General features: G+C 48.1%; 1 protein-coding gene across 1 annotated transcript in view; it reads right to left on the bottom strand.

Moving 5' to 3' along the window:
* Nucleotides 1-1,569: 1,569 nt before the first annotated feature.
* Nucleotides 1,570-13,830, bottom strand: part of LOC102818633 (chromosome unknown open reading frame, human C17orf103) — a 28,099-nt gene continuing 15,838 nt past the window's right edge. The window contains exons 2-3 of the mRNA XM_006877862.1: nucleotides 6,026-6,144; nucleotides 1,570-1,686 (exon numbers count right to left, since the gene is read on the bottom strand). Of these exons, the coding sequence (XP_006877924.1) occupies nucleotides 1,570-1,686; nucleotides 6,026-6,144 (236 nt within the window). The remainder of the gene's footprint in view (nucleotides 1,687-6,025; nucleotides 6,145-13,830) is intronic.

Genomic DNA, 13,830 nt, shown 5'->3' with positions numbered 1-13,830 from the left:
CCCTGCTGAATTCACTGCAGACATGCCCCAGAGGCCTGGAGTTTCCCAAGGACTCACTGCCGACTGCAATTTCACCACCAAAGGTGTTCGGACTCCGGGTTCTTTCTCCTGTCCCACAGGGGAGCAGGAATGGATTTGACTGTTGTGGAGAATGGGGGATGGAAGGCAAGGACCTTGAACTAGAGAGGTACCTAATGGCTCCCAAAAGGAATCCCCTCTAAAAGTTAAGTGTCTCAGAGTGTGTGTATCCCAGTGGTTAGCCAGGCTACATACAAGGGATGGCATGGGAAGGGTCCCTGGGCCCACAGACACGAGGACATGCCCTACCACAGTGCCCCACAGATGTCTGGTGACAGCAAAGGGAGTCACTCAGCAGACACATGCCTTCCTCTCAAGTGACAGGACGGGCAAGTGAAGATGGCTTGCCTTCTTCCCTTCCATCCTCTCTGAGGAAGCCCACCTGTATGACAGTCCAGGTTAGTAATGGGAGAGAATGGATTCCTGACAGGGCGGTGGCCACTTTGGCTACTCCCAGGTGTTAGCCCTGGGGTGGGCTCCTGGGAGAAAGAAGAGGAGGTGAAGAGTGGCAACTGGAGTCCTTGGCTTCCTGCAAAGCTGACAGACTGAAGAGGTGAATGGGGTAGAAGAGAGAGGACAGTTGTTCCCTACCCTCAGCACCTCCACTGGAGGCACCACCACACTTAAGACCCCGTGCATGTATGTGTTTATGTGTGTGTCTGTGCACGTGTGCCCTGGATCAGTGTTCAAGTCACTCCCTTCTCCTTTTGGACAAGCCGTCCCTCATTCTTGGCCCTGCCCCCACACCAGGGCAGAAAAGTAGAAGAGAGAAGGTGACCTTGGTGGCAGCCAAGACTTGGTGTTACCACCCTCAATAGTTGACACACAAGGTGTCGTATTGCTCCTTCGGCCTCGGGGAACACTCTCCTGATCTGTAGGAAGAACAGTGATCCCAAAAGTGGCAGCAAGAGTCCCAAATCAATCTTCTTGCCAGCAGCATGTTCTACCCCTCGGCCCTCCAGAAAGTCCATAGCAGGGACTAGCAGGTGGGAGCCCTAGGCTGGCACAGGTAGCTATCCATGTTCTGTCCCGGTCTTCAGGGTCCACAAACACAGAAGTGGGCAGGCTGGAGCTCCTCCTAAGAAGCTACCTGTGTGTGCAGAGTAGCTGCTGCTGGATTCCCTCCTTCCAGCTTTCCCTTTCACCACAGCAACAGGCTGCCCCCCACCGGCATCCTCTGCCAACCCCCTTCTCTTGGGATGACTTTTCTCAGCCTGCCATCTCTGCCCCCTGCCCTCTGCAGGAACCTGGCAGGTTTGGGAAGGAAGTCCATGGTGGTTGTAAGACAAGCCCAGGAGGGGAGGAGGACGGAGGCAGGAAGAGTGTCCTCTGCCCCCATCCTGGGTCTCCTTCAATGGGTGTGGAGATGAGGCCACAGAAAAGTGTCCTTATAAAAATCACTGAGTCGAGGTTTCCTGAGAGCACACAGCTGGCTGCGCGAAGGCTGTGTGAAAGGTCTGGAACAGAGTGCTCCCACCTGGGAGGCTGAGGTTATGGCTGCACACGCTCCAGGTACTGCGGCAGGGGGTTCTCCTTGACATACTTCTGGATGTACCAGCAAGTGAGATGAGCCTTCAGGTCCTCCTCCACCACAAAGTCCAGCGCAGCCTGGGAGCCGGTGGAGAGGAAAGATCATCAGTGCAGTACACAGCGGAGGCCCGAGCACAATGCGCAGCCAACCTAGCAGCTTCACATTAGACCAAAAAGGGGTGGCCATTCTGTCCCTGAATGCAGGAGTGGACTTCATCCCATTTTGCCTGCCCCAGCTCCTGTAACTGCCTAGGACTCTGACCATACCCCTATATAAATACCATCATTTTCCATGTTCTTGACCCAAAAATATCCCAACCCACTAATCTTCTTGAGACGTAAGTGGAAGGCATTTTTCTGGAGAAAGATGACAGTAACCATATACAACATCGAGCAAGGTGGGCAGGAGCCTCCTGTCTTCTAGTCAGTCGAACAGGGAGAAAATTAGGTCCCATGCCACGAAGCTGCCATAAGAACTAAATCACTCAAAGCGCTGAGTGTTTGGTAAGGCTTCGTGCAGAAGAGACAGTGCCGCCCGCCAGCGCCTGTACTTCAGGATTATCTGCTCAGGGAGTTCCATCCTGAGCATCTGCTGACAAGCTCCTCTGACAAGATCCCCTGGACCATCTGTCTCTACTGACTGCAGTCTTGGTCTCCCTACCTAGGTCTTCCTATAGGCATGCCAGGTAGGACTCGTGGCTCTTAGCCTGTAGCTTTGCTTCCAAAAGGCTGGAGGACAGATACTTCCCACCTAACACTAAGGATTAAGAACAAAGGAAGACACAGTCTGGAAACCCAGGCTTCAAGGCTAAGAGGATTCTGCTCCAACTTCCTTGAGACAGGTCTGCCAGCTGTGGTTATGAGATAGGTGATTGAGGTTCAGAGTCAGGGCCAAACCACTGCCATGTCCTGGTACAGACCCCTGAAGGTAGGGGCAGAGCAGCGAGGTCAGACGCCAGCACCCCATGGGACCCTGATGAGCCTCCGTGTTCTCATTTACAGACGAAGTCAATGCCAGAGCACAGAGAGGCTGTGAGGCCGAAGTGTGAGGTCTTGCAAGCACCAAATAAGTGCTCAGTCATGATGACACCCTCCCTCATCACCCACCCCTCCTTCTCTGAATAGCCAGCATCTGAAGGGACCTAGTGCATACCAGCTGTCCAATCAGCACCCACTGAACAGACTAGTAGCATCTACATAGATAGGAGAAACAGAGGGCGTTTGAACAGAAGATAAAGCATTGGGGTACCATGAGGTGGGTGGGAAACAAAACACTAAAATGACCTAAATAAGCCAGGATTCAGCATCTGGGGACAGCTTGAGGGCAGGACAGGTGTTTGTCTGGGGCCTCTGTGGGGGGTCACTCTGGACCAGCTGCAGCTAGAGTTAAGAGAGGTTGGAGGTGGGCCTTCCCTGACTCAGATGGCTGCCAAGGCTGAGGAGAAAAAGGCCCCACAGGAACCTGCAGGCACGGGAAGAGTGAGAGTGTGTGTGTGTGGGGAGGGGGGCAGCCCCTCCATATTTACATGTTAACAGAACCCAAGAGTGAAATGAGAGGCTGAGGGTAAAGCTAGGACAGCAAGCCTTGGGGACAGTATACAGACAAACTGGGGCCAACTGCCTTCAGAGAGCAACAGTGTTGGCAGCTGGACCCAGTGTGGGAGAGGGTGGCCTTCGTGCTGCCAAAGAGACCCTCTATTACTGAGGCTGGTCAGATACCTGAGAGCAGCTGCTTAGGAATTTATAGCTATTAGAAAGAATAATTTTATGTCCATTAAATCCAATACTTTTTTTTTTTTAACTTGGGTTTTATAGTAGTCCGAATTTGGGGAAACTTAACAGATAATAGATTAACAAACAAACTAGTAATCCCATACAATGGAATATTATTTGGCCATGCAAAGGAATGATGTTCTGAAACATGCAATAGTGTGGATGAACCTTGAAAAGACCATGCTGAGAGAAAGCTGCCAGTGATAAAAAGGACAAAGACCATTCAACTCCATCTATATGAAATGTTCATAGAGACAAAAAGTGGAGTAGCAATTGCCAGGGACTGGGCTGGGTGGGGTGGGGTGGGCCTAGGTGGTAACTGTTAGTGGGTACAAGATTTTACTTTGAATCCTGAAAATGGGAAGCACACAGAGGCAGAGGTAGCGGCTGTACGCTACCACATGCCACCTGGATTGTGCTTCAGGTTATGTGAATTCCAACTCCTCTGATTTTTTTTTTTCCACCATTTCATTAGTTTTTGTTATATTTTATTAAAATATCACTCTGATAAACTCACCCCAAATAGTTTGAACAGCTGTAATGACATATCTGCATACGAGAATTGGAGGAGGGAGGGACAGAGAGGCGAGAGTTTCAGGTCAAAACGAGAGTGTGTCAGGTGGGCTCGGAGTGTGAGGGTCTGATCTGCAGAGCTAGCGAGAGTGGTAACAGCCAGCAGGTAAGAAGTGTCAGGACTTTCACTACACCCACAATTTAGTTGGGGAAACTGAGGCACAGCTGCCAAAGGCCGCATAGCCAGAAAGGTGACCTCAGAGAGACCGCAGAGAGACCACAGAGAGACCACATGCAAAGGTGGATATGGGTAAAGTGCACGTCTTTGCAAGAGTGGCACAAACGGCACAGAGAAGCTGTTCAAGGAGTCAGGACCAGAGCACTTGTTCCTCCTGTGATCTCTCCTATTTGCTCTCAGCTCCTGCCCCACTTTAGCCTGTGGCCTGCCCCCACCACACGCCATCTCTCCCAGCCTCAGGGCCTTTGCACTGACTGGCCCCTCTTGTGTTTCCAGCCATCCTTCAGTCCCTGCTCATTTGATGCTGCTTCCTGGAAACAGCATTTAGACTGGGCAAACGTCACCTAAAGGATTCTGTCCTCCTCTAGGGCTTCTCTACATCCCAGTATAGGTAACACTCGGTGGCAGAGTCCCAAAGTCAGTGCTCATCGGAGAATGGCATTCAGTTTGTAGTCTTTGGCTTTTGTCTACTTCTCTACAATGGATAAGTCTTCCCTTGTCCCAGGGTGTTTCGTATACAGTGGGTATACTGACACACAGGGGAGGCAACAGGGTCAGCAGGTGGCCTTCACTGAGCACCTGCCAGGTGCCTTTTTCATCTCCTGGCTGGTCTCTCCAGCCCTGCAGCCCCCCAGGCTGGTCCTTCTCTGTCTCCTAGTCATAGGTTTTATCACTCAGGCCATGGGGGCCTTAGCGTAGCCCCATCACCCTATTTCTCCATTTTGCAAACAGAGAAACTGCAGTCCTGAAGGCACCAGCTCAACCTCAAGGGTGTGTGTGCCCTAACCCCCTCACGGAGGCCCCTGGATGGGACGAAGAAGGTGTCCACCTAGGCTCCCTGGATCTCCCCATATTGCCTAGGGCATGAACCCTCTGTGAGCCTCAGTTTCCAAATCTATGACATAGGTAATGCCTGCAGACAGAGCTCACAGGGCTGCCGGGTACAAAGAACCCATGGGAACAGTTCCATCAGGGAAGTTCAAGTTTCTCTTTGCTCCTCATTAGCCCCAACCTGCTCCCTAACAGCCCCGGTTGAGGTGATCTGGGAAATGAGCTGCCTGGGGGGCCGGCAGAGGCACAATCGGTTCATGTGAACATGCTCATTCATAGAGTCACTCTATGAAATTGACTGAGCACCTACTATATGCTAGACACAGGGGTGGAGAGAGAGGACATGAGGTGTCTGTGAAGCACCTAAGACGCATGAGGTGCGGCAACACCCAGAGGCATATCTGTGGAAAACAGCACCTATGACAAGCACTCAGACTGCGCCCTGCCCAAACATCTGACACCCCGCCCCAATATCAGTTCAAACATACGAGGCAAGCTCGTTAATCTTTGACTTAACACACGATGGCACTGTATGAAGATTACACGGCACCTGCCTTGCTTGCACTGATGAACATTGGTCTCTGTGCTAATTTGTTTTTCAGACTGTCTGCCTTAGCCCAGGGGGGCTCTCAAACACAGAAGTTATTTGTCTTAACTTGCTGACTGACCTATCACAGCTGGTGACACAAACTGCTCAGTGTCTGCCCACCACCTACCTCCCACCTTCAAGTGGCACCCAGGGCAGGCACCATAACCTGCCGTACCCTCTGGTGGCACGTCAGTGGTTAGGACAAGGAAGAGCAGGAGGCTGAGGCTCCAGCTGCAAAGGACATGTTGCAGACCACTGGCCTCAGCCCTGCGTGAGGGTTCTTCCCAGCAGGCAGAGCAGCTACCCCAGCCTCAGAGGTAGGAAGGTGACACTGACAAATGTCCACCCACAACTCACAAGTAGATACCTGAATTTGGGGTATGCCAAGAACCTAGCTGAATTCTGGAGATGCCAGCCCTTAACTTCCCTCTCCCTGTGCAGCCCCCTGTCCCTGACCCCAGGGACTGTCCTACCTTAGCGAGGTGCTTGGCAATGCCTCGCCCACGGTAGGCGTCGGGAACCTCAGTGTGCTGTAGGTCCACGGTCCGCTTGCCAACATACTCATAGAGCAGAACAGCCCTGTCATGACATCCTAGGTATGGAGGAGATGGAGAGAAAGCATGAGGTCACGGAGACTGTAGGGGCACAGGAACCAGGAGGCAAGCAGGGACTTGGCCTGCCAGCCCAGGCTCAGCTCTTGTTAACAGTCCAGCTGACCCAGTTCCTATCTTCTGTGAGCTCAGTAATGGGGCCAGGTGGAAGGATCAGTATTTGGAGTTAAGTTGAGAGATGAGTCCTCAGTGACCTTGGGACATTCATGCAATTTTTCTACACCTTATAATTGGGATATAATTTGTAATGCAAAGTTGGTGGTGTTGTTAAGTGCCGTGGGGTTGGTTCTGACTCAAAGCAGCCCTGTATAGGGTTTTCAAGGAGCAGTTGGTGGGTTGAACTACAGATCGTGCAGTTAGCAGTCCAGTGCTTATTCTAGAGAGCCACACCAGTACTCCAATGTACAGTAGGTGTACATTATAACATTCCATAAAGGGCTGTTTGGAGAATTCAATGAGTTCATCTCTGTAATGTGCTGAGGACAGTGTCTGTTGTTAACTGCCGTGGAGTTGGCCCCCCACTCAGGAAGACCTCATATGCAAAGTAACAAACTGCTGCCCAGCCCACCTGGGCAACACAGATCAGGTCATTGGGACCCACAGGGTTTTTACTGGCTGATTGTGAAGAAGCACACTGTCGGCCTTTCTAGCGCATCTTCGCCTAAGCATTACAGCAACACACAAGCCTCTGTGGATAGATGGTGGTAGCTGGGCACAAGGTGCGCTGGCCAGGAACTGAATCTGAATCTACCACATGGAAGGTGAGGAGAATTAACAGTGTGTGGCGGCGCTTCAGGATCAGCACTGGACTGCAAACCACAAGGTCGGCGGTTCAAACCCACCAGCTGCTCCTCGGAAACCCTATACAGGGTCGCTATGAGTTTAAGCTGACTCAACACCAATTACCAACAATACAATATACTGGGAAAGCCCTGGTGGTACTATGTTGAAATGCTGTTAGTAGCCCATCCAACTCCATGGGAGAAAATACCCAGGGATCATGTGTAAAGATGACAGCCTACAAGACTCTATCAGGCAGTTCTATTCTGTCACCTGGGGTCACAGAGAGCAAACCAGATTCAAGAGCATCCAGTAACAACCACAGGTCACAGCAGCACCATGGAAGTCTTCATTATTATCACTGTATTAGTATTCCAAGTTTCTCTCCCCATTTGTAATTGAGCCTCTCCAGGGCCTGGAGGGACACAGAGCAGGACACAGAACAAACCTTCAGTGATACCACAGCACAAAGAGACAAGAGGAGCAGGGCTGGGAAAGACATCGAGAATACTGCAGCTTCTTGGCAGAGACCTGGTCACCTCTAGGTCTGTGCGGGCAAACTCCTCCTGTTGAAAGGAATTGACTTTGTCCAACCACAATTTTTGTTCCTCATTAATTCATTCAATAAGTGTCCCTTGCACTCTAGGCACCGTTTGTGGTTCTGAGGATACAACAGGGAATCAGCCAGTCAAGGACCCTTGTACTTGTAGAGCTAACATTATAGAAGGAAGATCGGTAGCAAACAAGAAAATCCAAGCATGTCACACATTGAGGGTAAAGAGTGCTACGGAGAAAATGATACTTGGGGAATACTGGGTGGGAAAGGCATCATGAGAAAGGGGAAGGAGACAAGAAGGAAGAGAGGGAGTCAGTCATAGAATAACTGGGGAAACAGTGTTTTGGCAGAGAGATCAGCTAGTGCAAAGGCTCTGAGGCAGGAATGTGCCTGGAGTGTTTGTGGAACAGCAAGAAGGCCCCTGTGACAGAAGTGGAGTGAGTGAGGATGTGGTCAAATGAGTTTCTTTATGTGGCCTTTTGCCTTGGTTATGTGAAAAAGAAAAAGGCCAGTCCCTGTCAACAGAAAACATCAGTTACTATAGAGCCTCTTGGGAGGGGACGGGCCACTTCAGTCCAGAGAGGGCATGGGTCAGTTATTATGCAAACAGAGCATGTCAAATCCACCTAACAGGATTGAGCTTCTTGCCTATCTCAGCAGCCATCCCACCAAGGGTCATCAAGCAGAGGCGCCTGGAGCAGAGCAATTGCAGGTTCCTGTGGTGGAGAACCTCCTAGACCCAGGAGAGAGAGAGTTATAACCCGGTGGGGCAGCAGCAGAACCAGGAGACCAACACAAGATGGTGTGGTGGGCTTCCTGGCCCATGGATCAAGGTGGTTATAGTGAGCTTGCCAATCCACAAAGCAAGAGAGTCCTTTGGTTAGGATGTTTGCTGGTATAGTGGGGTGACTCCAGACACTGTTGGCAGAGCTCAAAGAGATGCCCAAGCAGGGCAGAAGCAGAGAGAAGACCAGAAGACCTGTCCTCAGGGGGCCAAAAGGAAGCCTGCACTGTGAGAGCAGTGTCCTACACTAAAGAAGGAAGGGATGTGCTTTTCACTTTGGGGGTTCCTACCAGACCTTGCCTGTGTGCTTCCTGACATTGATGCTGTTCCTGTTCCTCCCAAATGAGTCCTGATCCCATGTTACTTCCTAAATGATGTAACTGTGAGTATGATCTGTGTATTTGGTGTGTCATTGCAATGAATTATGGAACCCACCAGGGAGACAGTGAGAGGGTAGCTGATAACACAACTGGTAAGAAGGCTGCAGAGTGAAGATACGTCTGACTTTCACCTACCTTACAAAAATGAGCTCTGGGCTGAGGCTGATACTCTCTCTTCCTGAAGTTAGACAAGGTTTAAGGCTATTCCTACCATGTTGCAAAGTAGTAGGTGATGAGGAGTAGGAGATGAGGCAATTTACCTGGGGGAGTCAGAGGAAGGCCTGGTGGAGGGCACAGCCTGTGCAAATGCTTTGAGGTTGGAACATACCATTCACTGGCTCAAAAAGACACGTTAATCTCACATGTCTCTATAATTCTTAAAAACAAATTTTTTTTTCTCATGTTTTAATGTTAAAACACCACAGATAATGTATTCTTCAATGCTGTCTGGGCTCCCAATCTGTACAGGGTGGCAGAGGGGTAAGTAACAGACTGAGATACATATGGCCCACCCAGGGTCACAGGGCCAGTCAGACACCAGAGTCCAATCTCAGTTACAAGGCTTTCTGGTCCAGGTTATCTCTGGTCACTCTGCCCAAAGCTATAGGACACCTACTTCCCCATATCCAGGCAGGACACTGAGATCCAGAGGAGGAGCCCTGATGCACCCGAGGTTCCATTAGAGAATCTAGGCTCTAGATCCTAAGCCTAGCTCATCCCATATGCTCCATAACTCTCACTCTGGCATCCAGGTCTTTCCCTGAGCCAGCCCTTCCTCAAGCAGTGCCCTTCTCCAACCCCCCTCCCCCCATTTCCTGCTTACCCCCAGGCCCAGCTAAGAGTAGCCCCTAACCCCTGGCACATCCTCCAGTGGCTGGACTGCACTTTCACATGCCTGTGCCCTCTGCCCTGACCAGGGCCATGGTAAGCAAGGATGGTGGGCTAGGAACTCAACTGCCATCTTCACATCCACCTGCCTCCCAACGCATTCACCTACCCACTGCTCTGCCTGGGACTGGACTCTTGGTGGACTCTTGGTTCTCAGTTACCACCACCTGTTGAGGTTACTTCAGCTCACCCAAGCAAACACTGGAAGGCTATTTCCAGCTGATCTGATCACCAAGTGAACTGCCTGCCTGCCCTGCTCACTTACTTGCCCAAAAGCTCCTGGAATTTCAGGTGCTCAGGGTGCAGCAGTGAACAAAACTGATAAAAGCCCTTCCCCATGAAATTCCACTTCAGTGGAAATACAAATGACAAGAAAGATGATATTAGAGGGGACGAGGGCCAAATATGCTTGGTAAATTAGAAAGTCAATCCTGAGCCCCATCTGGAACCTTCTGAGGTGGACAAGCAGACCAGCCTGGAACAGCTACAGACAGAGATACTTCTTCAAAGAAAGATCAGCAGGGAAAAAAACCCAAAACAAAAATGGCAGTCTGATTGGCTACTATAAGAAAACGCAAGTTGTTCACCCGGAAGCCATCAAGGCAAGCAATCAAGTCCCTTCAGGACAAACCCATCTCTAACTGAAACTCAAAGGGAACACATGAGCAGGCATGTAAACTTGCTGGTGACCACATTGGCCTATTGCTGAGTGGAAGAGGGGGAAAGGCATCAATGAAGAAATGGGCTGAGTTCAACCACAGTCCATTGAATCCCATTGATCTTGAGATGAGAGATAGAAGAGGAAGGGCAAGTTGGTCCAATGTGTGGTGAGACCTGGGGACACTTGAGCCCATGGACAAGGACATAGCCACAGAGGGCTAGAGCTGAGAGTGAAGCATCCAGCTGATATGAAGTGAGGGGAGATGCACAAGAACACCCAAACTTGCAGATAGTACCCATTTGACCTAGCCTCGATGGCTTGATAATCAGAACTCGACTAGAGGAAGATTTAAAAAAACACTTTTTTTTCGATAAAGGAAATGAGGGTAAATTGCTACAATTTGATGAACTTGACCTATACTCATCGAGGTAGTAACTCTAAATACCATCTTTACATCAAATATCAGAGCTATCCCCTCTGTATACACGGTAGATAGGGATGGGCAACTTAAGACATTGGCTACCTAAAATGAGGGGGTGATAAAGGCACAAAGTGACTGGCTTACAAGGTTTCAAGAAGGAGTTTAGTTTAGGAGTATGTCAGGGAAGATAAAGTCCCGACTGAATACTTTCCATCTTGTCTAGATGGAAATAGAAATACCCTATGACAAGAAATATGAGCCAGTACACGGGTAGATACATGCACACCAATGTTCACCACAGCACTATTCCCAATAGCAAAAAGATGGAGACAGCTTAAGTGCCCATCAATGGAAGAATCGATAAACCAAATTTGGTGCACATACACAATGGAATACTCTGAAGAATACTTGAAGAATACCGATGAAGTTGCAAAACACCTCATAACATGGAAGAATCTTGAGTACATTATGCTGAGTGAATTAGTCAATCACAAAAGGACAAATAACGTATGAGATCATTATTGTAAAATCATAAGAAAAGATGTCCACATTAAAAGAAATGTTGTTTGATGGTTACCAGAGGTGAAAGGGAGGGGAGAATAATTCACTAGCTAGAGATTAGACACATGTTAGCTCAGGTGATAAGGAGGGTAACATACAAGGAGGGGGAGGGCAATACACAAGGAGAATGGCAGACGGACAATGAAGATGGAGAAGACTTAGGGAGCTTGTTAAGCGCCGTAGAGTCGGTTCCACAACAACCCTGTATGCATGGGCTAAATGGGATAGAGGTAAATAATGATTTATACACAACCTTGGAACAACAATGTTCCATGAACAGATACATGGATCAAGACATAGGCTGAATGGGTTGTTGTTATCAAGTGCCGTTGAGTCGATTCCGACCCATAGCAACTCTGTATAGGGTTTCCAAGGCTGAATGGGTAGAGGAGGGGAAAACTGTTTATGTGTTTGACTGTCTTGTGTCTATTATTGTAAAATAGACATTTATGAGTGATAGATACAAATACTGGTAATTATGATTACAGAAAGTTTATAAGCATGTCTTCAGCCTATAAGTGAATGGATTTGCTAAAAGGGGAGTTAAAATTTTACCAGGGAAATAGGCTTCTTATTTAAACCTTTGTGGCGTATGGGACCTTAGGTGGAATCCTGAACCCCCACTCAGAGCCTTCTGAGTTGGGACACTCCCACTTGAAAAGACACGTAGACCATCCTACAACTGCTGGGAGAACAGAAGATTCATGCTGAAAGAAAAACAGTGGACTGTTTGACAGTCCGAATTTTAAGCAAGCTGTCTGCTTTGGAAGCACCAGGACAAGAAAACTCAGCCCATAAAGAAAAACCCCTTCCTAGGACTGAAACTCAAAACTAACTGTTGTTGCAGGGAGGGGATTGTAATTACTGAGATGAAACAAAGTGAATAATTTCTTGAATCCGAGAGTGGTCTAGTATCCTTGCTGGAGACTACCTGGGTCTACTTGTGAGTGAAGATGGTGGAAATGCAGAAATTAAGACATGGGCTGAATTTGACTATGTTTCATTGATACCCATTGGTCTTGAGATGAGAGACAGAAGAGGAAGGGCTGGCTGGTCTGAAATTTAGAAGATGTGTGAATTCCTGGGCCCATGGGCAGATCTAGCCCCCAGAGGTAGGGCTAAGAGTGAAGCAACCAGCTGGTCTGAAGTGTAGGGCAGTGAACGTTAACTCCCAAACTTGCAGATAGCACACATTTGACCTAGCTTGGATGGCTAGCTGACTAGAACTCAACCAGATAAAGATAAAATGTTTGATACAGTGAGCAAGTGCAAACTGATACAATCTGATGACCTAGACTTTTGATTATGGGTACAGTAGCTCAAAATTCTAACCTGAATGGAAAGATTCTTCATATAGAACAAGTTTGTTTCCTCAGTGCACTGGGTTTATAAGGGTGGGCAATTTAGACACTGGCTATCAAAAATGGGGGATCCATAAAGTCAGGCATGAAGTGGCTGACTTAAACACTATGTTTAGTTTCTGAATGAGAGGGGTAAAGTAGAATCCCCACTGAATAATTTCCCTCTTTTCCAGAAGGATTTGGTGAAAGTGGATGGCGGAAGATGCTGACAGGATTTTATGATTCAGTTGTGAGTAAATTTAGCAGTACTAATTGTGATAGTCATAACTGTAATTGTAGAAGATGTGTAACTAAAATGGGAAGTAGTTAATCTTTCATTTCAGTAGTAGATGGTCCCAAGACTATCAAGGAGGAGGAGCATGAGTGGAGTGTGAGATCCCTACCTAGAAAAGCAGGGACAGCAGAGTTGGTAGCAGACGCGGTGGCATGCAGAGACAGAACAGCTGTGGGCTCTAGTCTCATGGACTGAGTAAAGCTGTGTGCCAACAGGCAGGAGGCTGGCTTGCAGAATGTGCCCTTTGGACATTTAAATGAATATTTACTTTTTCTTTTGTAAGTGTACATCAAATATTCTTGCTTTGTTCATTTGTGAAATATAAGATATAAATGGGTAGCCATAGGGAGGAAGTAGGGTAACTGTTGTTTCAGGGAGGGGATTGTAATTATTGAGATAAAACAAAGTGCATAATTTGTTGAATGTAAACCTGATGATCTTGTCTGTAAATCTTCATTCAACTCATAATAAAAAGTTTTTGTTTCGTTTTGTTTTTTTAAAAAGGAGACTAACAGTAAGAATGTGGGCAAAGGGGATGGGAGGAAAATGCAGAATACAGAAACTGGATAGCAAAGCACATATCAAAGTGATGTGCTAAAGCTTTTTTTCTTTTTTTAAGTGAAAGACTAATGGATATGCTACAAGTGAACCTGATTTGCTTTGGTGAAAGTATATTCTTTCTCGGCACTCTCTTATAACTTTACCCATGTCCAAATAAAAGTTTGTAGTTTTTTTAAAGGGGAAGAATAAAACATCTGTCCCTAGCCCTGTTTGGGAAGATCATAATGGAGCTTTTCCACTGTCTCTTCCCGCAGATGAAGTCAATTTGATTTCTGTACATTCCATCTTGTACAGAAATCAAATTGACTTCATCTGTGGGAAGAGACAGTGGAAAAGCTCCATTATCATCTTCTCAAACAGGGCTAAGGGCAGATGTGTAACAGACCCAAGAATAGCGCATGTGCAAGTTCAGGCTGAAGTTGTAGAAAATGAAAACAAGT

The sequence above is a fragment of the Chrysochloris asiatica genome, unplaced genomic scaffold (genome assembly GCF_000296735.1).
Source record: "Chrysochloris asiatica unplaced genomic scaffold, ChrAsi1.0 scaffold00648, whole genome shotgun sequence".
Taxonomy (NCBI): domain Eukaryota; kingdom Metazoa; phylum Chordata; class Mammalia; order Afrosoricida; family Chrysochloridae; genus Chrysochloris; species Chrysochloris asiatica.
This window is presented reverse-complemented; position numbering and strand designations above follow the sequence as displayed.